At 39.1% G+C, this 27,593-nt stretch overlaps 1 protein-coding gene across 3 annotated transcripts in view; it reads left to right on the top strand.

The window, feature by feature from the left end:
* The window catches only part of nhsl2 (NHS-like 2), a 116,424-nt gene that overhangs the window by 68,134 nt on the left and 20,697 nt on the right, over nucleotides 1-27,593 (top strand). For all 3 annotated transcript variants that reach the window (XM_062994258.1, XM_062994261.1, XM_062994260.1), the window contains exon 2: nucleotides 25,603-25,755. In XM_062994258.1, the coding sequence (XP_062850328.1) occupies nucleotides 25,603-25,755 (153 nt within the window). The remainder of the gene's footprint in view (nucleotides 1-25,602; nucleotides 25,756-27,593) is intronic.

Below are 27,593 nucleotides of genomic sequence, written 5' to 3'. Positions count from 1 at the left end.
TAGTGGTTCATTCACCTGTGAGTGTTCAAGTTTGAGTGTGCACACTCCTACACGTTCGTCGCTCCGGACAGTGATAGATTAAGTGCTTATTGGTTTCTCGCAGACTGTATCATAACGATGTTTGCTTCACTCAGCACATGCATCTAATAAAGCTGCTGAGTCACAGTGGCATTTTTCTTCTTACCAAACCAAGCTGTTAAATAATTATATGGCTGTTTATTATACACAGCATGTTGTGTGATCAGCTCTGGCTCCTGGAGGATCTTGGTAGGTGCAGTTGGGACTCTAGGTGTTTGAGTGTTGCAGAGCTTGGTGGCATGCTGTATGTCGGCTCTAACTGGTTAGGAAAGCACATGGGGGTTTTTGGGAATAGAAATGGGGTTACAATGGAGCAGGATGGAGCATGCAGTTCAAAACACGTGGAACTCATGTATCCTGCCTTTACTCTGGCACACAGAGGAAGCAAATCTAGACCCCCTTCTCTTGTTTTTACACCCCTTCATTTCCTCTTTAGTCCAGGCTGTTTAGTTTTTGTGCGTATGTGTCTGTCTTTAATCTGTCTCTCTTTCTCTTTGATTTTGTATACCTTCTCCAGACTTTTGAATTGGTCTGTCTTTAACCTCTCAGTCTCTCTCTCTCTCTCTTTGGCTTTTGCTCTCTCCCCCTTCTTCCTTCCCTCCCACACTGTCTCCGTGTTTTGCTCTCCTGCTCGATACTCAACTCAGTTTCATGGCGCTAAACTAGTCTCCAGTCCCGCTCCCTGTCTATTTCTCCGTGAATATTGTCATGGAGAAGTTAGATGTTTCCAGGATCAGAGCAGGTAGGATCAACTCTTCCATTGTTTACCTCTTTCTTATGACTCAGCTGTGTTCAGACCTTCAGAAATAAAAACGTATATATTGAGTCTGACTTCTACAGAGCAGTTTGTATAGAACTGAAGCAGACTGTTAGAGCAGGTTCACCATGAACAACATCTGAAATAGCAAAGCTGTAAAGATTTTTGTGTCACTAACAATATTGCATTGTATACATTTTTAAGTCATTAAGAGTTTTTTTGCATTTATAGTTGATTTCATTATGTGCATTTCTTTTATTTCTGGACTTGGGATGAATCTGGGTTTTTTCTTAGTCAGTTAAAGCTGAGATATACAGTGTTTTGGAGAACACGTTGAATGTATGTTCTTGAAAAACCTGGATAATATACTGACACTGTTAAGGCTAAGTTCACACTACACGATTTTTGCCCCGATTTTCCACCCACCAACAGGTTTGCACCAACTCAGAGACAAATTGGCCTTCGCTTGAGTTCAAAAATCAGGTTTTAATTGCTATGTTTGAAATATCTAGCATGCTGGACTTGTCTGCGACTCCAAATCCTGTAGTGTAAAAAGTGTTGCAATCAGGTTATAACTGGCACAGTGTGCGCTGTCGAGCGACATCCAATGAGAACGCAAGATACAAGAGAGGAGTTGTACAAACGTCAAGCATGGCTGCAGCAAAATACAGTTTCTTTCAGAATACGCTGGCACACACACAAGCTTTACAGTATTTGTGACCTTATGTTTAAAGCCCTACCTAAAATCGCGTCACGGTTCGTGAAACAAGCCTTTTCCCGTGTTATATGTAATTTGCTGTAAAACTAAAAATTTAAGGTTTGTGTTTAGCGATTTAAGGTTTTTCCTTCACGTAGTGTTCAGTGTCTCATGTTTACTGATTAACTTGTGCTATGATGCAGCCCTAGCAATCCTACGGCAATTCAGTTAGCAATCGGTTAGTCTAGAATCGTAGCTTCTATTTATTCTATCATTCAAGAGTGTAATTTAATGACTGTCGTGAAATGTGGCTCTTTTCTTGAAAAATCTGTGAAATCTGTGATTTTTGAAAAATGAGGTCCGTGAAATTAAGCACATTTTCCCCTTGAATTTATAGGGCCCTAATTATGTTCCATGCCAAACCAAAAAATGTTTTTATTGCAAAAAATATATATTTACTCTTTTAATCCCTGACAATCCCTGCTGGCTGTGTATCCCAAGCCTTTCCTTTACCCAGTTTCCCTGTTGTTATTTTGCTGCATATCAGCACACAAACGACTTGGTTTTTTTTTTGGATGGCAAAAATCCTGTCTTACTGACAAACCCTTCTCACTTCTTGTGTGTGTTTTCATGACGAAACATAGTTTGAGAGAGAAGACAGACTCGATGGCAGTTCTTCCTGGTAAAAGATTGTGTAGTGTTCAAACCACAATGCCACATTCATGAATTGATACAAAGACACAGAGCAAGTAAATGCAAATTGCTTTTATTAATCATTGATGGTTAACATCATGGTACACATTTCAGAATATCATGGATAATGTCAGGAGTTTTCAAATGATCTGATGTCTTTATATCTATCAAATACTTTGTTTACTGTAGATGTTAAAACAGTCTGCAAAAACGATTGCATATTTATCACAGTGCATTATTTAGATCATTTAACAAAACATAACACACAAATAAAACTTTATTAATGATATGTTATAAGAGGCAAAGTTATCCAACATTCATATTAACAGTAACCCAATTTCCACTGTGTACCATGGTAAAGATCTGTGATGTTTTGACTCTTTTTCCATAGAGAACCCTTTTCGAAGGCATGTCATCATTACAGCCAATAATGTACCAGGAGATTTAAACTAAAACTCATGGTTGCACTTTCCAGCAAAACAATGAGTCAATTTCTCACTAAAATAAATAAAAAATACCATAGAATTATGATCCTGACTCAAACCCTGTTTAAATGTAGTGTAAACTGAAAATCTAGGTCCACAAGAAAGTACCCTGGGGCCTGGAGGATTGAGAAAGATTCATTTTTAAGGAGTGATCTCAGTTTCTTATCAAGCATTATAGAAGACGACTCAGCAAAGTAATGTAGTGTTATGTAAGGGAGGTGGTGCCTTAAAGTACTTAGAAATGAGTGTCAGTAATTGAACAATTGTGATATGTTATTATCTTGTCAGTAGGAGACTGAGCTAACTAACCACACAGATGTTTTCTCATCGGATGGTGCATTTGCACAGCTGGTAAAATTTGTTCTGCACAGCAAATTGGTTCTGAAGTTTTGCATGTTTTGCTCTTTCTTCTGGCTTCTTCCACCTCAGAAAACATGCAGAAGGTGGACTGACTATTTTAAATTTCCCCTAGTTGTTAGTAATGCCTCGACAGGATGTGTTGCTGCTTGGTACATTGTGTTTTTGAGTGGCTGCTGACACATTGCAGCCACGACCAGGTTAGTGTCTCAGTGTGTGTGTGTGTGTGTGTGTATGTGTGTGTTAGAGGTCTAGTTTGAGTCATGGAATTTTAACATGGCTATGTGAGGGCAACCTGAGCTTCTGCATGATCTTGTTAGCCTCACACACACACACACACACACACACACTGGCATATTGCCCATTTCCCACTGTGATTTCCACTTAGTGTTTGGTTCCCATTTCACCACTGGATTCCAGCACAGTGAGGCCATTCACTAGCATAGATGATAACGATGACAATTTACAGGCGCTGCTGTATCCCACAAACGTTCACAAGTCACAAAACATAAGTCCAAGTCAAGTCACGAGTCTTTAGGCTAAAGTCAAAGTCAAGTCACGAGTCAATATTACATAGACAACCGTATATGGTACATGTAGTGTATAAATAAACTACTAATATATAAGTTTAGATTAAAAAAACACATTCTTTGTAGTTTCCACTCTTAACTCCCTGTAGCTAAAGTCTACCGCGTAAGTTGCTCCCACCAAAGCCATGCTACACTGCATTGTTAACGTTTGACGTTGCTCACCGACATTACGCTATCCAGATGTTGTGATGCGTCACAAGAAAATGGGCTGTGTTTTACTGCCATGTGAGCTCCGGGACTTACGACTGCTCGGGCCCTGTTAACATTTATCTTAATGCTTAAGACAAGCAAGTTTCAGTTTGTAACCCACTACACCATCCCAGTTAAAAGAAGAGGGAATCTTAAGAAATATGGATCTGGTAAATGGCCAAGAAAGAGGTTCCCTGTTCACACAAACACTCTACCATTAGTTTTGGAGGACTGTAAATTGATGTACAAATTGTTTATTACAAATCTGGTATATAATACACAATACTTTAAAAAGAATTGCTCAAAAACAGTATTGCACAAGGAATGGTTTTATTAGCATGCCTTGTCATGTCTGGTAGATGCTAATGAGTGGTATTTTTACAGGATCTTGAAAGTTGCTTCAGAATAAAGAACAAATCATTAGGAGGAATAAATAAATAAAATGGATTAATAAAACTATAGTGGTCTGGTCACCAGAACAAACCAACTACCAATCTACATACAAATCACCTGAAGCAAATCACTACACGACCCAAGCCTCTGATTATAACTTAAGTCTCTAACTATAACTTATAACATGAGTCTCTCTAACTTCAACTGAAGTCTCTAACTATAACTTGAGTCTCTAACTATAACTTGAGTCTAGCCTGAGTCTCTAACTATAACTTGAGTCTCTAACTATAACTTGAGTCTAACTTGAGTCTCTAACTATAACTTGAGTCTCTTACTATAACTTGAGTCTAACTTGAGTCTCTAACTATAACTTGAGTCTCTAACTATAACTTGAGTCTCTAACTATAACTTGAGTCTAACTTGAGTCTCTAACTATAACTTGAGTCTCTTAACTATAACTTGAGTCTAGCCTGAGTCTCTAACTATAACTTGAGTCTCTTACTATAACTTGAGTCTAGCCTGAGTCTCTTAACTATAACTTGAGTCTCTTACTATAACTTGAGTCTAACTTAAGTCTCTAACTATAACTTGAGTCTAGCCTGAGTCTCTAACTATAACTTGAGTCTCTAACTATAACTTGAGTCTCTTACTATAACTTGAGTCTAACTTGAGTCTCTAACTATAACTTGAGTCTCTAACTATAACTTGAGTCTAACTTGAGTCTCTAACTATAACTTGAGTCTCTTAACTATAACTTGAGTCTAGCCTGAGTCTCTAACTATAACTTGAGTCTCTTACTATAACTTGAGTCTAGCCTGAGTCTCTTAACTATAACTTGAGTCTCTTACTATAACTTGAGTCTAACTTAAGTCTCTAACTATAACTTGAGTCTAGCCTGAGTCTCTAACTATAACTTGAGTCTCTAACTATAACTTGAGTCTCTTACTATAACTTGAGTCTAACTTGAGTCTCTAACTATAACTTGAGTCTCTAACTTGAGTCTCTAAATTAAGTCTCTAACTTGAGTGCCCATCTCTGCTGTATCCAACACATATTAAACGACCCCCCCCCCCCCCCCACACACACACAATATAGACAGCATTTCTGCACAAACAACTCTCACTATCACACAGTACTCACACTCCAGCTCTCACGTACAGACACATCTGCACACATTTGCTTTTTAAAGCATTCTGGGTAATTATTCACTTTACAATGAATGGGAGAGAGAATTCTCATAGAATTTCCATGCTAACGAGTTTTAAAATGAAGACACTGAGTTCTGACTGCCTTGCTGTTACTGACAAGTCTTATTAGATACAGTAGAGAGATCCATACTGCAGAGAAGGACTGAAAACTGCAGTAGGTGCGTTGGGTAGAATTTAGTGGTTACAATTTGATTTCATTTATTGTCTGTTTCACCATCGCTCATACTTGGTCAGGGTCGTGGTGGGTCGGGCAGGAAACACTCAGGACAGGTTGCCAGTTTATCACAGGGCAGATATTTACATATTTGACAGTGTTAACCACTTAGGCACTGTGCATATTTTTTATGTGACTGAAAGAAGGGAAATGAGTTCATAACATTTTTACAAGACAATTAAGAGAATACTCTGTGCCTTAAGGGCAAAGTCTAAAACCAACATTAAATGTCTGGGACCTTTAATCCCTGATATGTTTATATGATGAATGCAACCACATGACCACACAATAATTATTTTATCATTTACAATATTCTTTTAACACAATGCTAATTCCACTGATTAACATCAAAAAATGCTGTCATGTAGAAGACATCCCTGCTCATTCCAGCAAGACAATGGCTAGCCAAATTCTGCATGTGTTAAAACAGTGAGGCTTTGTTTAAGAGCTGCAGTTGTTTTGCACATGTGGTGCATCATAAAGATACAAAAACAGAGATCCCGGACTATTAAGCAGCTAAAGTGTATTTCCACAACTACAGCAGTTAAGAGTGTACTAAGCTGGTAAACATATGTAAAACTTTTTGATAAAACGTTTTTCCTTAAATTTTTTGGAATGTATACACACTATTTATACAAAAGTATTGGGACACACGTCTTAATCACAAAAAATCTCACAAACACACTCCAAAATCTTGTAGAAAGCCTTTGCAGAAGATTGGAAGCTCTTAAAGCTGCAGCGCGGTGTAATGTTGTTGGGGTGTAGGTGTAATGTGTAGGTGTCCCAATACTTTTGTACATTAAGGGTGTGCTAGGGAGCTGTCTACATAGACAGCATTTTACGTCATCCTGTGCGCGCTCCCGAGAATGAGGCTGTTCAAAATCCTAGATGCCTTAAAATCCTCACTTCTGAGGTATCTTCATATTTCAATGTTATTTTGGCTCAAGAACGAGTGAGCATCCGACGCTGCCTTAGTGATCAAGTCAATCCCAGAATTCATTGCGGGTCGGGTGCTCTTCTCTCACAGAAAAATAAACATGGCTGACGGGGCGGAGAAACAAATGGAGTTATTTTCAAACGTAAATAAAATATTACTGATTTTTAACTTGTATAAACTTGTACCGAGTGTTTTTATTTGCAAGTTCGGGCTTGTCAGGAAATTTATCGGTTATCGGTACATGAAGGAAGATGTTATATTGACGTTAGCGTGCTGTGCTACCTCAGTTTATTGATTTTAATGGCAAGATGCTAAATGCTTAAAGCGAAATGCGAAACCTGATGGAATCGCTGTCTAAGTAGTGCGTTCAAATAACCTGCCTTATAAGTCACTGACTTATTAGAATCCTCTCTACTAAGGCAGCTGCCTATGTAGACAGCAAGGCAGCTCCCTAGGTTTTCGAACACACCCATAGTGTGTAAAGCTGGTAATTAAAATGTAATTTAAATTTTTTGTTTAGTCAACATTTTTACTCCAATATTCTGCTTTTTACCTACAAGAGGAGGGTTCATATGGAGATCAGTATTGCATATGAAGAGTCACGCACCGATCTCCATTATCCCCCGGCCAGCAGAGGTCGTCATTACAGCAGCTATTAGGAATCACTTCTGTCAGTTTAACCCAACTAACGAGCCAATCATTGTCCCTGTAGTCACCCAACCTGCCCATAAAAGAGCTTGTGTTTTACCGTTGCGCCACCTGAGTCTTGTACTCATTGCAGTTTCTTTACTGCATGTACCACAACCATACTGGCAGAGGAGAGCCACAGACTAGTACTAGCACAGTACTGGTGTTTGTTACCAATTTCCTATTTATAGAATAAGATGTCACAGCTGGTGTTGTATCAGCTGGACCCGTATACCACTAGCTTTATTAAGCTGTTTATGATGTTTAACAGACAGGGTTGTCCTCACCTTTTACTGCCCACTAATAGACACTTGGTCTCTTCTTAAACACTTCTTAAACTAGAACTTCTAATTCCATCTGTATTAGCCATGCCAGCTACACTTAATTATCCTCAGTTGATGCAATCACTGAGCAGAGCAGTATGGTTGGACTGAAGGTTGAAAAGTTGTTGTTTCCTCTGAGAAATTTAGAGACATTGGTCTACTTTTCCACTCTGTACTGTGTTGGGATGTATGCCATTTTTTGTGAATATGTGACTTTTTAGTTTTAGTACTAGGATCATAGCCCATCATAATATTACAATTATTAGAACATGACTTTGAAAGCTGGGTTTGATCCTCACTTTCAGTCAAAGCTTGTCATATACTTCAAAACTTTACTGAAAACCACACTACACTGCTAACACCACCAACACCACGGACTACACACTGGACCTATTATTTATTTATTATTTATCATTTGCACCTTTAATACCATCAACACCCCGGACTAGACACTGGACTGTATTATTATTTATCATTTGTCAACTATCATACATACAGTATATCTGTATAGTTATAGTTATTTAGCAGCACCTTTTTTATAGTTATAGTTACAGTTGCATAGATTTTTTTTTTTTTTTTTACACATCTTTTATTATTATTATAACCGTGCCGGTTCCTCCTCTACAACATTCAGCCATTTCTCTTAATGGAAGCCACTCAGATTCTTGCGCAGTCACTTGTAATCTCACAGTTGGACTACTGTGACTCCCTCCTGGCAGGTGCCCCTATGTCCACTATTTAACCCCTACAGCTCATTCAAAATGCAGCTGCCTGTCTGATTTTTAACCAACCTAAACACCAAAATTTGGTTCTAACAGGGTTTCAGCAGATTTGTGTTTTTGGACTGTTGTCTACTTAAACTAGAGTAAGGTAATGTTTACTATGGAAGGTCTTCTGTAAGTCTCTCTGGATAAGAGTGTCTGCTAAATGCCGAAAATGTAAATGTACTACTGTTTTTATTATAATACATATCTATTTTTATTCATATGCTTATTATTATTATTACTACTATTATTTATATAGTGCTATGTACATATGTATAATTTCATATATGTAAATAGCTATAGTTATAACCATATATTAATATTAATCATGGATATATGTTTATTGATATTCTCAGTTTTTTTGCACAATGCTACTATTTGCACTTCTAGATGCTAACTGCATGTCGTTCCAGTTGTACCTGTACTGAGCAATGACAATAAAGTTAAATCTAAGTTTGGCATTTAGAAATCTAATAAATAAGTATATAATACCCTCCGGTTTGGCAGATGTCATAGCCTGCAACTCTGTTTCTTGCAAAATGCTGCTGCATGTGATTTCTGACTTTAAGCAACATGCATGTATTTTTACATTTAATGTATATCTTGTTCATATATATATATATATATATATATATATATATATATATATATATATATCATATATATATGATATATATGATATATATATATTTATGTCACATTAAAGATCTTTGGGATAATAATCTCAGGGTGAGCTTTGTTTTATGTCACAGCCAACCTTCAACAGACCCAACCAATAATGCCATGTACCTGATCATATTTCCAGTGACTGTGAGAGAAATATGTATTATTCATCCATTTATTAGTTCATTTATTTTTCCCCAAGATAGGTTGAAAACACATCAACATGGCAACAGTTCATTTCAGGGTCACCTAGGTTTTTTTTTAAACTTTCTACAAGTGTATTCCTTGTTTCTAATAAACTGACACACAGTGTATAGATAACCATTATTGTTCTAGGTACTTCTTTTAAAAATCTTTCAAGACTTTTTTGCAGTCTCCAAAACTCCAAAAACTACCTCATTATAATTAAGAGAAGTAAAGCATTGATTTTTCAACACGGGTACCATTAAATCAGTTGACACTAAGCAGGCATGAAAGGGAATTTCACACATTTTTTGCTGTCTCCTGCCTTTAATTAAAGCATTCTGCCAGCTTGTTCTCTGACTCAGTTTACTGCTCCACATCTTGTGACAGCATTTGAAAGTACATGACTGCGGGGGTGTTTATATTAGCAAATGTTATTTAAACTGCACTGTCTAATTTTGGCATTTTCTTTTTTTGAACTACTTGCTAAGTGGCTCAGCTCTTACAGATAACAGATAAATTTAGCTCAGAGAAGTTTTACAGATAGGAATTAAATTTAATATTGTGCCATTTACACATGCTGGCTTTACAGGTTCATTCACTGGCTAGCACATTTTAATACATAAACAGCTGACCCACACTATGAAGTCTATAACAATCCCACAAACATTAGATCTAGAGGAATTCTGTTTAAAATATTTTACATTGTTATTTTCTTCCTTCTTTCATTTACTGCTGATTCACTCATAAATGTTTTACATCACAGCCATCACACCCATCATTTCATATTCATTTAAAACTGCAGTAAAATTGTTTTTTTTTTCAGGATTACTATTACATGGCATTGTTACGTAATCATATATTATTAAAGCACTTTTTATTTAATATTATACTGTTATTAATTTTTGTAATTTGTATCCAAAACAATTTTACACTCTTTTACACCTTTTCGTCTTTAATAAAACAAGCTGTAAAAATAATTCCAGGTAATACATTGTCTGTAAATAGACATATTGCCTTTTCTTATGTGTAGATACACCAATAGAAGTGCTGGGTATAGATTTACCTAAATCTATCAACTAAATGTATTTGGTTTGGTGGGGCATTCTAAAACATTCCTGCTGTATTAACAATATATAGAAACACTGACACAAAGCTAGTAAGAGGAATATACACCGATCAGCCATAACATTAAAACCACCTTCTTGTTTCTACACTCACTGTCCATTTTATCAGCTCCACTTACCATATAGAAGCACTTTGTAGTTCTACAATTACTGACTGTAGTCCATCTGTTTCTCTACATACCATTTTATCCTGCTTTCACCCTGTTCTTTAATGGTCAGGACCCCCATATGACTACCACAGAGTAGGTATTATTTAGGTGGTGGATCATTCTCAGCACTGCAGTGACACTGACATGGTGGTGGTGTGTTAGTGTGTGTTGTGCTGGTATGAGTGGATCAGACACAGCAGAGCTGCTGGAGTTTTTAAATAACGTGTCCACTCACTGTTCACTCTATTAGACACTCCTACCTAGTTGGTCCACCTTGTAGATGTAAAGTCAGAGATGATTGCTCATCTATTGTTGCTGTTTGAGTTGGTAATCTTCTAGACTTTCATCAGTGGTCACAGGACGCTGCCCACGGGGCACTGTTGGCTGGATGTTTTTGGTTGGTGGTTTATTCTCTGTTTCTCATATACACTGTTCTTCAATGATCACTGTGTATTTAATTGTTCTCTATTTCCAAATTAGAAAATGTGAATAATAAAGAAAACAGTAATTTTTAAAGTTTACTTTGACTTGTATTTAATTACAAACAGTAGAAACTCAAAACATTTCATGTTTTATCTGGTCAACTTCATTCAATTTGTAAATATACAACTATGCCATTTAGTCCTGCAAGAAATTACAAAAAATAGTAAAAACTGAGCATTTTAGGGCTAGTAATGAGGTTAAAAAATTTAATAATGATGTCGTTTGAAATAGGTGGTTGAAATTAATTTGTAGAAAAGCTGCATCCAGGAAAGGTCCAGTCCTTTAGGAGCAAATATTGCCTGAGGATCATCCAGTTGTGGCCTAGCGGTTAAGGTACTGGACTAGTAATCAGAAGGTCACTTGTTCAAGCCCCACATCTGCCAGGTTGCCACTGTTGGGCCCTTGAGCAAGGCCCTTAACCCTAAGTTGCTTAGACTGTATACTGTCACAGTACTGTAAGTCACTTTGGATAAAAGTGTCTGCTAAATGCTGAAAATATAAATAGATCAGCAGTTTGCCAACAAATGCATGACAAAAAGCTTGTAATGTTTAAAAGCATTGTTACTTAAAGAAAGATGGGAAGTGACTTGGATATTTTACTCTTTATGGTGCTTAACTATTGAAAAATTTAAGGAATCTGGCTGAATTCCAGAGCATAAAGGGCAAAGGTTCAAACCTAAGCTATAGAACTGTTATCTCCAATCCCTCAGATAGCACAGCATCAAGAAGCCTCATTCATCTACAAATCCTATTTCTAAAAAAAGTTGGGACATGTTGTAAAATGCAATAAAGAGCAAGAATCTGTAAATTGCTTATTCAGGAAAAGATTTCCAATTGTTTTACTAACCAACTTAATTGTATTTTCTTTTAAAATATAATCAAAATCTATGAACAAAATTAGAATTAAATGCCTGCAAAAATCTTAGGACAAAGGCATGTTTACCACTGTGCTGCTTTACCTTTTCTATTAATTACTTGTTAATGGTGTGGGAACTGAGGATACTAATTGTTGCATTTCTGCTCATTTTTTGTTTACATATGTTTACACATTACATATGTAAAACTGACCATATCTAAATAGGGCCTTACTGGAAAACTGGCGTCCTCTGTTCAGATCTGTGAGACTCACACAGTCTCTTACAGACATTACATGACAGGTATTTGGGAGTGCACTGCTTTTCTCTTGTCATCTCATATTAAGGGAAGCGTCCCTAGTGGAGTGAACTTGTTACAGATGTGCTTCTTCATTTCTTCTGTGTGTAATAATCTCACAGCAGCAGCACTGGGTTTCAACATCGAGACATCTCCCGTTGGTCCTGACTCATCTGTAAACACTGGTGTAATGCAGGGAGAAGCTCTTTAAAGGCTCCTTTAACACCTAGCGCTGCAGGGAACAAGGGGCTTATTTACTTACTCGTATGCTAGGATTAAAAAAGACTGATTCATTTTAGCATGTCAGTGGAAATGTTGTTAGTGTTTTGAGCCACATAATTGATGATTTTATACAGAGGTCTACTTGTTTTTTTTCTCGCAATACATACGAAAGCAATAATACATTTAAGGAAAATAATTCAAAAGGAACTTGTGTGTCCTGTAAAGTTCCTAATACTTTATTATGTAAGTAAAACATAACTGAATTCTACAGAACCAAGTGTATGCCAAGGGGTAATAATCTTAGAAATAGCTTCTCATTTACATTTTTGGCATGTAGCAGGCGCTTTTATCCAAAGCGACATACAACTGTGATTAAATACAATGCAAGTGAAAGTTAAGGACCCTACTTAGGGGCCCAACAGTGGCAATTTGGTGGTGGTGGGGTTTAAAACAGCAAGCTTCAGATTACTAGGCCAGTATCCTAACCACTGAGTGTTGTCCTCTACTAGCTCTAGCGTCTGTATATGTTTGAGTCATTCATTACTTTTTGTGTAGAGTTTTTTTTTTTAATTTTTACTCTGTTTTACTCTGTTTTCATGTGGGTTTTTTCCCACCACCAAAAAAACGCTGGAAGGTGATTTGCTATTTTTAACTGCTCATAAATGTGAGTGATACATCACATTGGACTTGGCCCCTGTGCAAGGTGTGCTCTTGTTTAGTACCCTGTCTTTTTTAGTTAAGCAGGTTTTTGCAAAAAATTGATTTTCTAAAGGCGTGTTTACTTTTTGATCCCACATCTCATCAGTGCACATGTACATGAGCCTACATGAGTGTTCCATGGTCCCATGGAACTGCATATATTGTAGGCTAATGTAAAATAATGGGGTAGTTTTTGACACTTGTACACTAAAAATAACACAAATACATTATAAGAACACTGAAATACAATTGAAAACAGTTAAAAATCAATAAAAAATACAATAAAAACTGCACTTTACCTTTATTTGTTAATTGTTTCCTCAATTCCTGCTTCTTAATCATGGAGATGCTTGATCTTGGAATATCGTATTCCATTCAGTAAAGGCGCATTCACATGAGAAGCGGCACATTAGCTTTTGAGCTGCTTTTTAACAATAAGTGTTTTAGAATTTCTCAGAACCTTGAGCTGTAACACCAATTTAAAAGTAAAACATGGGAAAAACCAGCTAAACAAAGATGTATGTGGATGCTTGCAGAGTGGATTTGACTGTTAATCCACACAAATGCAGATTCGTCTCATATGCACAAGCCGAGCGCTGAACAAAGCGGCTGGTTATTGTTAATTTGAAATTAAATAAAGATTTTTTTTTTAAAGAAACTAAACACATTGAGTTTAAGGGAAACATTGAGTTTAAGGGTACAAATTTCTCGACGAAGGGCGTTGAGTTTCAAAGATGTTGAGTTTAGAGGACGTTGAGTTACAAGGTACCACTGTAATGAAGTATTTATTGTTATTTTTCCAGAATCATTCCCAGGCACACCATGCTGTGTGCACAAACATGCCAGTTAAATGTTTCATCTCATACCATCTTTTCAGGCCATATTAGCAGGTAGGCTTGCTAAACTTTATTAAAATACTAACTCAAAAAGGACTGGAATTTCAGTGTCAAAATCTTGATGTATTCATTGAACATCATATTGAACATCATATTAATAGCACATGGCCGATTGTCTTACTGTGAGAATTTTTTTTAAAATTACACTAAAAGTATTAATACATAATCAATTATTATTTAGAAAATGTAGATATACTGCTACAGTAGAATGTTACTGGATGTGTACCTGGTGTACGTGATAAGAAGTGCATCAATTGCATTGTATGACATCCAAAACCCAGTTCTAGCTGATTTGGAACAAATCTCTATTAACGGTGGAATCTTTTGCTGTCCTACAACGTCACAGACAAGAGTATATAAGGGTGTTTATTTTTTTTCTGTTATCGCATTCATAGAGTCTCTGCATTCATAGAGTCTTTTCTACTCACAATCCAGTCTTTGAGGTATTTCATTAAGGGTTTTTCCACCACATTACTCAAGGTGAATAACAGTGGTGCTTGAAATTTTTGGCTGCATTTCAAACCCCACATTACACTTAATAGTATGTTAAATTAGTGCACTATCAGTAAGATTGTTAGTATAAACAAATTATGCTGTGCAGTAAGTTTCATTTCTTAAGGCATATATTTTACCTTGGCAATCTATCTGCTTGTAAACGTGTTTAGGTTGGTCACATGTAGTGACTTACATTATTATATTGTCAATTCTGTAACATGGCAGCTGCTGAAGTAGAGCTACATTAAGAGTCGTGTCCTTCTGTGTTGCCATTTAGGCTGGACACAAACCTGTCATATTGTGACAGCCAGTTCTGAGTTCTGCGCTATCCCTGTTCTGTCCACTTTCTCCATTACGAGTTGTGGATGTTTCTGTGTCTTTCATTTGTTACTTTGTTTTCATTATTTTGGCTATTCTTTTTTATTCACATTTATTCTCTTCTTAGCTACACAATTGTTCTACCATGGTCAAGCATTTTTGCACTTGGGTTCTTTTTTAATCTCGCAGATGCGGGCTTCACATCGTGCTTCATTACATATTTTTTAAACAGAAGTATGATGAAAATTGAACCAGGTCAAGACTCATGTTGCTGTGTGGCGCTGAATGAATGACCAGGTCTTTAGGTATTCCTGTAGGTGTTTCTATAATAAATTAGCTGGGTATTGTGCATTTTATACTATTCATAAATGTGACCATATCCATTTTTTTTTTTAAAGCAGACTGAATAAACATCAGATCATACACATTTAATTAAACATGAAACCATGACACAACCACGTTAAATGGTTAAACCTGCAAAAAGGGCAGAATGGGTGGACAGCAGACTGATAGCTATAGTGATTTACCTCTCAAAGGCCATTGCTTCAGTTTCCTCCCAATGTCTCTTAGATGCTTCTTTTACTGTGTGTGTGTGTGTGTGTGTGTGTGTGTAATGGACATACTGACACACAGACACACTTTCCATATCTGCATCTCCCTGTCACTCAACATCACACACACATGAATAGCCATGCAGGAAAATGAAGTAGGAGGGGCAGATGTGTTACAGAGCAGGCAGTGAGGAAGCAGGAGACTCTTTAGTCAGCACCACTGGGATTTGAAACACTGCAGAGTATATACACACACTACCAATACACAAACACTCAATATCGCATGTCAGTGCCAAATATTACTCTGGGTCTTGCAATACAAGCTGAGTGTGATTAAATAGGGGAGATAAACCAGTTAGAAACCATGCCAAGCTTAGTTTCTCTAGCACAGTTAGTGTAGTAGAAGCCTTAAGCTGAGCTGGTATACTGACACACATTTCATTTTAAGTTTAATTTTACAATTATGGTTAAAAGGAAGGTTTACATTCCTAAAATGGGCAATCTATATTTCAATTTCTCATTTCATTCTTGAAGGTACTTTATATAACCGCCCCATTATATAACCATTCATACAAGCCTGCACTGTTACAAACTGGCACAAAAGGGCCAAAAAATCATTTGACCATACAATAAAATAGGGGATATACCTGTGTAGTACCAAATTTAGTCATTAATCTTCACCATACACTTTATTCTGTGTGTACACTTTATAGTGGGCTGGGCATCTCTCAAAATAACTGGGCTCAATGCAGGAAAATTCCCTAAACAGGCACCAGTTTATCACAGGTCACCAAACACTGTCAGTTACTTTTGGGAGGTAGGAGGAAACTAAAGTACTCTGAGGAAACCCATGTGGACACTGTGAAAACATGTGGAGACAATGACCTACGGAGAAGATCAAACCAGGTACCTGGGCCTTATGTTGCTGTGTGGCATCCACTCTACCAGCTGCCTAGTTGTACTTGGGCAGGGTGTCAATCCATTGTAGTGCATCACTTACTTACCTATTTAATCACACGTTGACACCTTGGGGTAGTTTAGAACAGCCAAGAGACTCAATACAGACGGTGACTAGAGATGAGTAACAAACTAGAAACCTATGCAGACAAGAAACATGCTTAAAAACAGTGACTGGAGAAGTAGATCAAACCAGGTGTACAGGACACCAACTGCGTCCATGCTACTTGCTCTGCCAATGTTCCGTTTAAACCTGTTGAGTGTTAGGTAGGTCAGACACCAAAAAGGTTTTGTCTGATTGACTTCAAGAGGTGACACAGTGACACAGCAGGTAGTGTGGTTGCCAAACAGCACTAGGGTTCTGGGAACTGGGTTTAATAATCACCTCTGGTCACTCTCTATTGGGATTTTTACATACTCTTTAGCTGCGTCCGGAATCGCATACTTCCATACTTAATAGTACGCGAAATGAGTACGCGAGAGCGGTTAGTATGTCCGAATACACAGTATACATAAAAAGGTACGCGAGAAGTACCCGGATGACCTACTTCTGGGCAGCCATGTTCGAGTATGCAAGCGATGCACACTTGTGGTCCGCTAATGTATCCCATAATGCAACTGGAACTGCGTAGGCGTTCGAAGCGGAATAAGAAACAAGAAAGATAGCGGAAAACAGAGAGTCCTCTGTTTACAAGTGTAAGTAAGATAAACAAAATGAAAATTTTAAAGACGAATAAATAACAAAAAGACGATAAATATCCAAAATTTTGGCGAGTGGGGTTTGTAACGAGTCTGTAACTATGGTGATATTACGTCATCACGTCCCCACGTCATCACTTGACGTTGGTAAGATGGCGGATGTGGTACGTAAGGGTGTTGTGTGCATACTGCATACTTCTGTACTGAAAGTATGTACTTCTTTACTGGCCAAGCGGTGCGTACTTCCTCCAATCTACTGTAGAACGTACTCTGTAGAGCCGGACGCAGCTTTTGTCAGTTTTGGTTTCCTGTAGTTGTATTGGCTTTAGGCGGCACAGTGACTAAGGGGGTAGCACTGTCACCTCACAGCAAGAACGTCCTGGGTTCAATCCCCAGGTGGGGCGGTCCGGGTCCTTTCTGTGTGGAGTTTGCATGTTCTCCCTGTGTCTGCATGGGTTTCCTCTAGGAGCTCCGGTTTCCTCCCACAGTCCAAAAACATGCAGTCAGGTTAATTGCATGTTAATTTGCAATTGCGTGTTAGTTACAATTAACCTGACTGCATGTTTTTGGACTGTGGGAGGAAACCGGAGCTCCCAGAGGAAACCCATGCAGACACTGAATTGCCCTATAGGTGAATGGGTGTGTGTATGAGTGTCGGTGTGGACTGGACTGGCGCCTTGTCCAGGGTGTTACTATGTGCCTTGCGCCCATTGAGAAGCTGGGATAGGCACAATTTAAGTAACCCTTCTGTTGGTTCGTACCAGGCGCAATAGCCTTCACTGCACTCAAACAACCCAACACGGTTCACGGTTTTTCACTTCTGGCACAAGGTATTTTACCAAGACTGTCTGTGAGCACCCATTGCTGTTTCAGAGATATATCAAACCAGTCGAAAGGACAAAACAGTGTTGGCACTGATGGTCTAATCTGACCACATTTTTTAGTAACGAGTAATCTAACGCGTTACTATTTCCAATCCAGTAATCAGATTAAAGTTACTTATCCAAGTTACTGTGCGTTACTATTTTTGTCACTTTCCTTAGTAAAAAGATATATTTTTGCTTTCTTCTTGCGTCTCGGGGAGTGACGTCTGTCCTATGCGACAACTAAGTCACGAGCTGCGTCCGGAATCGCATACTTAGTAGTATACACTTAGAAGAATGCACTACTCGGCTGGTAAAGTCTTACCAACGTCAAGTGATGACGCGAGGACGTGATGACGTAATATCACCATAGTTACAGACTCATTACAAACCCCACTCGCCAAAATTTAGGATATTTATCGTGTTTTTGTTATTTATTTGTCTTTAAAAAAATTTATTTTATTTATCTCCGTTTTCCGCTATCTTTCTTGTTTCTTATTCCGCTTCAATCGCCTACGCAGTTCCAGTTGCATTATGGGATACATTAGCGGACCACATTATATAACTAATTAAGTAACTTGTAATCTAACTTAGTTACTTTTAAAATCAAGTAATCCATAAAGTAACTAAGTTACTTTTTAAAGGAGTAATCAGTAATCAGATTACTTTTTCAAGGTAACTATGCCATCACTGGCTGTTGGGGACTGCTCCACCTGGGAATCAAACCCAGGACCTTCTTGCTGTGAGGCCCTAAATCTTAATTAAAAGTAAACAAATCTTAAGAACTTTTCTGTCCACATTCTGCACACGTACAGATGTGAAATACAGATCTTCCAGGCCACCTCAGTGTAAAAGCCTCTTATCAGCTTTAATCAGTGTTACTAGTTTCTATCTGCACCAATAACAATCTCATCAGGTGCTGCCTCTGCTCCACTGAGTGGAAAGACTTCAATCTCACACATCATTGGTAAGAGAGAGGGAGGATTGGGTCTGAATTGGGATTCTTGTCAAATAATTGGGGGCGGGGGTAGTAATTGCTGTTGGCAGCTCTGTACTTGTGATCACGGCACACAAATACGCTTTGATGGCTCATCATGCATGTGTGATAACACTAACAAGCAGAATTCCCTCCATGAGAGCAATTGACAGCTGGTGATTTGCTATCTTAAGCATATTTTTGTTCATGATATGTGAGATCTTCACTTGTTTCATTCCAGAACTTTTGAAGATCCAAAACATTCACACAGTTTAGATATACAAGTACAGAACAATTAATTTTCTCTTTCACTTTCACCATACACATGAACTCCATGTTGGCCAGTAAACATCACATGTTGTTTCAGACATTAATCATAACATCTAGTGGCAGACAGACTGCTCTAACTTAGAGGATCATGCTGTGTTCTCTGTATTCCTCTACTGTTTGTGCTTGTGCTTAAACCAGACAGTTGAGTTAGCGTGAGAGCAGCAAGAAAAGGAATCCAAATCTACATAACCCTCCCTCAGACAGGGCCATAGTGTCTGTTCTGTCTGTCTGTCTGTCTGTCTGTCTGTCTGTCTATCTATCTATCTATCTATCTATCTATCTATCTATCTATCTATCTATCTATCTATCTATCTATCTATCTATTTGTCTGTCTGTCCGTCCGTCCGTCCATCCATCCATCTATCTTATACTTGTAATGTGTTCTTAAACACAGGTTGGTGAGATCCAGTATTTAGACATATGCCACACATGCAACCTTTTTCCTTTAAAACACTACTTTGCTAGTTGAGCAGTCCCTGTAACTGAAGCACCTGCCATTCACAGCCAAATAAATACACTCTTTTTCACTGAGACTTACATCTTTTTCTCCTGCTGTCTCAATCTGAAATCAAGGACAGCTATGCTTGCTGGAATGTTAAATGTATACCGGTTTGCACTTTGGTCAAAGGTTTTTGTAAATGAGGAGAGGAAAGAATTTGTGTTTATGCATAATCTAAGTTGAGTGGGCCAGTGGGTCATAGCATGAGCTATGTATTTTGATGGCATTTTGTAAATGGTAAATTGTATCCTAGGGAGTACTGTAATGGGGTGGATCTTATTTAACCCCCCTTACAACTTTCTCCTTCACAGTGATTAGAGTTTCTCAGAGTGGAGGTTTGGTGCCACCTCTGGGTCTTCTTTAATCTCCTGAAACTTTCACTTCAATGCCTGCTAATCAGCTGCTAATGAGAGTGAATTAATTTTACTAATTAACCGTAACATGTATGTCAATGTACATGTGAGAGTTTAGATAGCACAATAAAGGCTTGATCTTTGCTTCTGCTGGCTGGGGCACCTTCTTTATGTTTACATATGATATTACAGTTGGAAAAGAGGAGAAAGGAAAGGAAGGAAGGACAAAAGGAAGGAAGGACAGACAGAAAAGGAACCACAGAGAAAGAAAGAAAATAAATGATGAATTTTAGAGTAGCAGAATATTTTGTTAATACCGCCTTCTCACAATTATTCTACATCATTTTACATAAAAACTAGATATTCCTTATCCTGTCTTTTATTATTATTATTTTTATTTTTACATTCTGGGGCTGAATTTCTGCATAGATTATCTGAGAAGAGAAAACAGTGTAAAGTGAAAGATGAGGAAGGAAAATCTATGCAAATTAAAAGTAAATATTGCCAACAAAGCTGGCAGCTGTAGAGATTTTTTACATGCCAAAACCACAAACTATGTACTGAAAAGAAATAATAGCACTACATTTTGGTGTGTAATGTTTTGCATTCATTTATATGTAGTTTTAGACACATCCACAGCAGCATGGTAGCAACTCTGCATTAAAGCTGGTCTGTAAATATAACAGCACAATGACATGTAGCGTTTAAGATACAAAGGTTTAAGATACAAGTTTTATACTTTATATTTACATTTACAGCATTATGCAGTCTTCCTGACAGTGGCGATTTCTCTAAGACTGCAAGGGAAGCTCAGCTTGTCAAAATGTCAAAAATGAAATGGTCAAATGTGTACAGTTGTGTTAACATTTCATTGACTACAAATGCGTTAGAACACGTTCATCTTGTAGACGAGTTCGTTCAGAATCAGCTACTTATCACAAATCGACTCGATTTTGTTAACTTCTCATACATTCCCGCAGCATCAATGCATTTGCCCACAGAAGCTGAGCGTCTTTTCACTTCAACGGGACTGCATGGAACCGTTTTTTTCATTGCTTCGAAACCCGCCGGTCATTGGATAAATGCCACGATTTTGTCCCGCCCCCGGACGCTGAGCATCTCTGGGGGTGAATGGAGCTGTGGGCGGGTCTGGACGCTGAGCTTCTGCAAAATGATTGGAGGATCAGTCGAAAGGCTGAATCCCGTTTTGATTGACAGCTATTTTGAGATCTACACTGTCACTTAATCACTGGGAGCTTCAGTCCCATCGCGGATTTTGCGAGTGAAGTCGAAAGACAAACTGCAACCCATTTCTTGGTATTTGCTTGGTGAAATTACTTGACCATTTCCATTGTTCATTGTGTAAATAAAACACACTCATAGTATTTGTTTCAGTTTAACATAATTTCAACATTTCCTTGTTCGAGTTCAGGCCATTTTCTTGAAATGGAACAGAGGGCAGAATTTATGTATAAATAAATTGACAAATTTTATGATGTAAGCCGACAATGAGCTTCCCCTCTTTGACAGACCAGCAGCCGCCACTGCTTCCTGAGGTGTGCTTTGTAGTTCTGGGTGGACATTTTATTACAGAGGGTTTAAGATACAAATGATATACGTAGGCTGCATTTAGGTTTAAATACTGTAGGACAGGAGTTAGTATAGGTACTAAAAGAGTACGAGTCAAAATATGGTATGTTTTGAATTTAGGTAAGGTTATTGCTAGTTTAAGTGTTAAGTGAAGTGTATATTCAGTCTTTTTTTGAATGTCAGACAGCCAGTGTAGATATATTCTAACACCTGGGTGCCAGTACAGAAACAAGATTTAGAAGTAGGTAAAATTGAGCTATACTTCTCACTCAAAAGGTATAATGTACAAAACAGTGTTTAGCCAATGCTTATTGTATCAGTTTAAAATTGCTGTTGTTGGCGCCCAGGTGGTGCAGCGGGATGTTCCGCTAGCACACCAGCACCGAGATTCTGAACTCCTCTGTTCGAAACTCGGCGTTGCATAACATGGTTCTGCTAGGGCGGGATGACTGGACTATGTGGGTGGGGTCTTCAAACGCTGTGTAAGGACCCTGAATGGCAGATAGAGAGGCACCTGTGCAGAGTGCATAGGTGAAAAAGGGTTCCGCTAAGGGCTGCATGTGGGTCAGAGGAGGCGTGAGCATCAATATACCCACCTGGACTGTAATCGGGGATCCCCCAGCAGCAGAAGACAAATTAACTACACTAAATTGGGTGAAAATGGGAGAAAATACATCAATAATATAGAAAAAAATGTTGCTGCTAGTTAAAGTGTTAAGTGAAGTGTATATTCAGAATTTCAGACAGCCAGTGGGGGTATATTCTAACACCTGGGTGCCAGTACAGGGACGAGATTTGATGCTTTTCAAAAAGTAGGTAAAATTGAGCTATGCTTGTGCCCCAAGAGGTATGAGGTACAGAGCAGTGTTTAGCCAGTGCTTATTGGTAGATAGGGTTGGGTCCTTCTTGATTCCATTTGAAATTGTTGTTTTAAATCTGATGTTGGTAGCTACAGGATTCCAGTGGTGGTAAAACAGCAGTTGTGTAGTAGTGTAGGAGTACTTGTCTGATGGTGGAAGGTGTAATCAGAGAGTTCTTCAGTGAGAGCACAAGGGTGTATGTCCAAACCCATCAAAATTAAATAACTTATTTATTTTATTAGGATTTACACACTTTGGTTCCATTAATGACAGGACAGGTAGTTACTGGTTACACAAGATTCATCAGTTCAAGTTTATTTCAAACACAGTCACGGACAATTTAGTATCTCCAATTCACCTCACTTGCATGTTTTTGGACTGTGGGAGGAAACCAGATCTCCTGGAGGAAACCCACACAGACATGGGGAGAGCATGCAAACTCCACACAGAAAGGACGCAGACCGCTCAACCTGGGAATTGCACCCAGGACCTTCTTGCTGCGAGGCGACAGTTTTACCCACCAAGCCACCGTGCTGCTCCAAAATACAATAAAATAAAATAATACAATAAATAAAATAAGACAAGCAGGAAGCAACACATTGATAAAACATACTGAAACCTAAACATATTGTACCAACGTTCAGTGGGGATGTCTTTAATTTTTTCCTGATTTGGTGCTCATGCATGAACATATTTAGATTATTGTACCACATTAGTTAGATTAGCTACACTCTGCATCTGACCTTGGTTGTTACCCTCATTAGTCTCCCTTAACCCCCCACCACCAGCACCTCCTCTGTCTGTACCTCCACTGTCTGTACTCATGCCCCCAGGTTAGCATTCTGTCTCATCCTCTGTCTAAATCTACCTCTACATCAGGCATGGTTACATAAAGACACTAACAGCATAAGTTCTTCTCCGAGATGAAGTGCTAAAAACATAATTAAATATACACAGTTAACCTCGTGAGAATTTGTTCCTCTCTCTCATCTTTTTATCACTGCACTGTGAATAGACAGTCTTGCTTTAGGGTGTGAAGGTTATGCAATTAAAACGCTGAATTTTAATCACATGTTTTTGGTTAAACGGGCAGATGTGGGTTCAGAGCTGATGTACAACTGAGCTCTGACCTACCAGCAAACCCCAGCATGTCACAGTAATGTATGTGCAACTATACACCACCATCAAGTGTAGTTTTGGACTAATTCTGGTGTAATTCAAAATAGAGCTAATATTGTTTTTAATGTTAATAAAACTCACAAAACAGGACCTCTAAGTACAGTTGCATTACAAGTACAAATTGTGTTTCCATAGCTAAGCAGCTGCACACAATCCTGAGATCAAGATATACACCAATAAGGCATAACATTATGACCACCTCCTTGTTTCTACACTCACTGTCCATTTTATCAGCTCCACTTACCATATAGAAGCACTTTGTAGTTCTACAACTACTGACTGTTTTAACCTGCTTTCACCCTGTTCTTCAATGGTCAGGACCCCCACAGTGCCACCACAGAACATGTATTATTTACTACAGTAACAATGACATGGTGGTGGTGTGTTAGTGTGTGTTGTGCTGGTATGAGTGGATCAGACACAGCAGCACTGCTGGAGTTTTTTTTTTTTTTTTTTCCTTTTTCTCCCCCTTTAGCGCATCCAATTGTTCAATTTGCATCGTGCTTCCTCTCTGTCTATGCCGAACCCTGCCCTGACCGAGGAGATCGAAGCTAACCCATATCCCCTCCGAAACATGAGCAGCAGCCGGATGCATTTTTGCCACCCACACATTTATGAGTTTGGTGCCACCTAGCGTTGCATGCGGAGAGACACACCCTAAGGGCACTCTTCCTCATCTCCTGTGCAGGCGCCTCTAATCAGCCGGCGGAGGTCGTAATCGCATTCTGACAGAGAGAGACCCACATCCGGTTCTTTGTCCCACCCCCCAACTGAGCAACTGGCCAATCGTTGCTCATACAGCCACTCAGCTTCGCACCGGTGAAGCAGGGCTGGATTCGATACTACGTACTCAGAATCCAGCCCTGGTTGCAGCGTGTCTTTTTTACCGCTGCGCCACCTGAGCGGCCTGGAGTTTTTAAATACTGTGTCCACTCACTGTCCACTCTATTAGACACTCCTACCTAGTTGGTCCACCTTGTAGACGTAAAGTCAGAGACGATCGCTCATCTATTGCTGCTGTTTGAGTTGGTCATCTTCTAGACCTTCATCAGTGGTCACAGGACCCTGCACACGGGGTGCTGTTGGCTGGATATTTTTGGTTGGTGGACTATTCTCAGTCCAGCAGTGACAGTGAGGTGTTTAAAAACTCCAGCAGCGCTGCTGTGTCTGATTCACTCACACCAACACACCACCACCATGTCAGTGTCACTGCAGTGCTGAGAATGTTCCACCACCTAAATAATACCTGCTCTGTGGTGGTTCTGTCGGGGTCCTGACCATTGAAGAACAGAGTAAAAACAGGTTAAAAAAGTATGTAGAGAAACAAATGGACTACAGTCAGTAATTGTAGAACCTAAAAGTGCTTCTATGTGGTAAGTGGAGCTGATAAAATGGACTGTGAGTGTAGAAACAAGGAGGTGGTCTTAATGTTATGGCTGATCGGTGTATATATGACAAATAAGACATTCCATTGTTAAATAGCACCAGATGGTCTAAAGTAAATGCTCCTACACAATTCTAATCGTGCATACGAAGTGTGTTTACTTAACAAACAAGCAACTGTGTTCTAAAGAGTACTGTATGTATTTAGTTAAGGGAATTAAACCGTGATTAAACCCTTAACATGTCGAAACATCAGATTTAATGAGCTGCACTCTCAGAACCTTGACTTGTTTATTTCTGCTCTGCAGATAAACACATCCCAAGTTTGATGAATGAATTGTTATTGTGCTTACTGTAATGCGGCTGGCTGTGCATCTGCGAATCTTCTTGCCTCTCTGCCAACACACACAGAGCATCAATCAACCCTTAAGCTCTTACGTCTTAACACCGTCGATGCAAGTGTCACATTTTTATATATGTCTCTTTCTCTCTCCACTTTCTCTTCCGCCTATTTTCTGATCACTCCCTCCTCTGCTATCTCTCTCTCTCTCTCCCTCTCTCTCACTATCTCTGTCTTCCTCTCTTCCTCTTTCTCTCTATTAGCCACCACCAACTTGGACTCGGAGAGCAAGCGAACGGCCCACTTCCAATCGTCATGGCAACAGCATGTGAATGTGTTTGGCTCTTGGAGTAGGCCGGAGTGCGTGCAGGAGCTGCACCAAGAGGCTCAGCTCAACCTCCAGAGCCTGCTTCAAGGTAGGAGCCATGAGCTGCAGGGTGTGTGTGTGTGAGTGTGTGTGTGTGTGTGTGTGTGGTGGGTGCAGGTGTATGTTTTTGATGGTGAACTTGATCCTCACTGATGTATTGCTGGTATCTGTTTAGATTTCTGGACATATTTCTGGACATGCTGTACAGCTGCATAGTGCAGATCTATATAACATCTACGTTTGAGGGGAAAGAACGCTTGTGTTGATGTTGATCTGTGTATTCTCTCATGTCGTCACTTAATTCCCTCCTTTTTTTTCTCGGGCTATGATTCATACTTGTTCTACGCATTAATCTAGCTTATATTTTTTATTTTAGACAAATGTGCGGTCAGTCTTGTGTGTTTTATTCTTTTACCTGACTGAACGGATACATCGATGCAGATGGCTCATGTCGCTTCTCAGCGCGTGTTTGTGTTTATATGCAGGCTGCGTCTGCTCCCGGCTTGTCTCCTTCCTCTTCTCTGTGTCGCTCTGGTCTTTGCTCTCTAAACATTAATGGATTACGGTTGAGGATGAGCAGATGTTAGTCACACTTAGCCACGCTTGACGTTTGTGTATGTGTCTCCGTTACAGTACTTGCTGAACCTGCATTATCTCAAAAGGGCAGCTATTGCTTAAGCAGCAAAGAGTGGGTGGCCGCTGTGTTCGAGCGGCTATGTACGGTTCTGGTTTCTATATGGACATTATACATTTTACAATATGCGGACACCACCCTCTTCTGCAGTCATGCCGATTAACATTAAGTCCACATTAATTTTCAGCTATAACAGCCTTTGCTCTTGTTTGCAGGCTTTCCACAAGGTTCTGGAGTGTCTGTGGTTTTGTCCCTGTTTAGTTAAAAGTAGGCTTGGAAACCGAAACTTGGTTCCGATTTAGAACCAAACACAAAACGGCAGGTACTGGTTATATTATAAACAAAATTTTGGTTCTGCTTATCGGTTCCTACATGATAACCCTTTATTTTTGTAAACAAAGATTACCTATCTACAAGGACTTACATACATATCTGCCTTCTGGAGTTATCTACATTACTACGTCACACAGTGGACATTTAGGGACAATGGTAGCCTAGTAAGTAGAGCTTTGGACTATCAACTGAAAGGTTGAGAGTTCGAATCCCAGTTCTACCATGCAGCCACTGTTGGGCCCTTGAGCAAGTTCCTTAACCCTCATTGCTCCAGGGGCGTCGTACAATGACTGACCCTGCGCTCTGACCCCAGCTTCCAAACAAGCTGGAATATGCGAAGAAAGAATTTCGATGTACTGTACACCTGTATATGTATAACTGACATCTGTTCTATTCTACACATCAGCACAACGACGCCCCCTAGCTGGCTTGCAGGGCTAACTTTAAGACAGCATCCAATATTGACCGCATTAAATAGTCAAAAGTGTGTCTTTGCTTCATAAAACAAAACGACAAGTGTAATACATGTGGAAACCATGTAAATCTCTGTCATTGTTAAATCTCTGTCATTTAGGTCGGCAAGGTTTAGAAAAGGTGGTAGAACTGTTGAGTTGTGTAAAACACGCTAGCACACCAGAGCTGACATTTCAAACTCGTCAGTTTGAATCTCAGCTCTGCCATCCGGCAGGCTGGGCGCCTACATGAAGGGTGGGAGCCGGACGGGGATTTCTCATAACTGATGCAATTAAGACCTCTTCTGGCTGATTGATGGCGCCTGCACAGAGACAAGGACTAATGCATTGATCAGGGTGTGGCTCTTCGTACACAAAGCTGATACGCATATGAACTTGCCTCGTGCAGGTGAAAAGATGCAGTCGGCTACTGCACATGTGTCGGAAGGGGGCGTGTGTTAGTCACAG

Source organism: Trichomycterus rosablanca, chromosome 4 (assembly GCF_030014385.1).
Source record: "Trichomycterus rosablanca isolate fTriRos1 chromosome 4, fTriRos1.hap1, whole genome shotgun sequence".
Taxonomy (NCBI): domain Eukaryota; kingdom Metazoa; phylum Chordata; class Actinopteri; order Siluriformes; family Trichomycteridae; genus Trichomycterus; species Trichomycterus rosablanca.
This window is presented reverse-complemented; position numbering and strand designations above follow the sequence as displayed.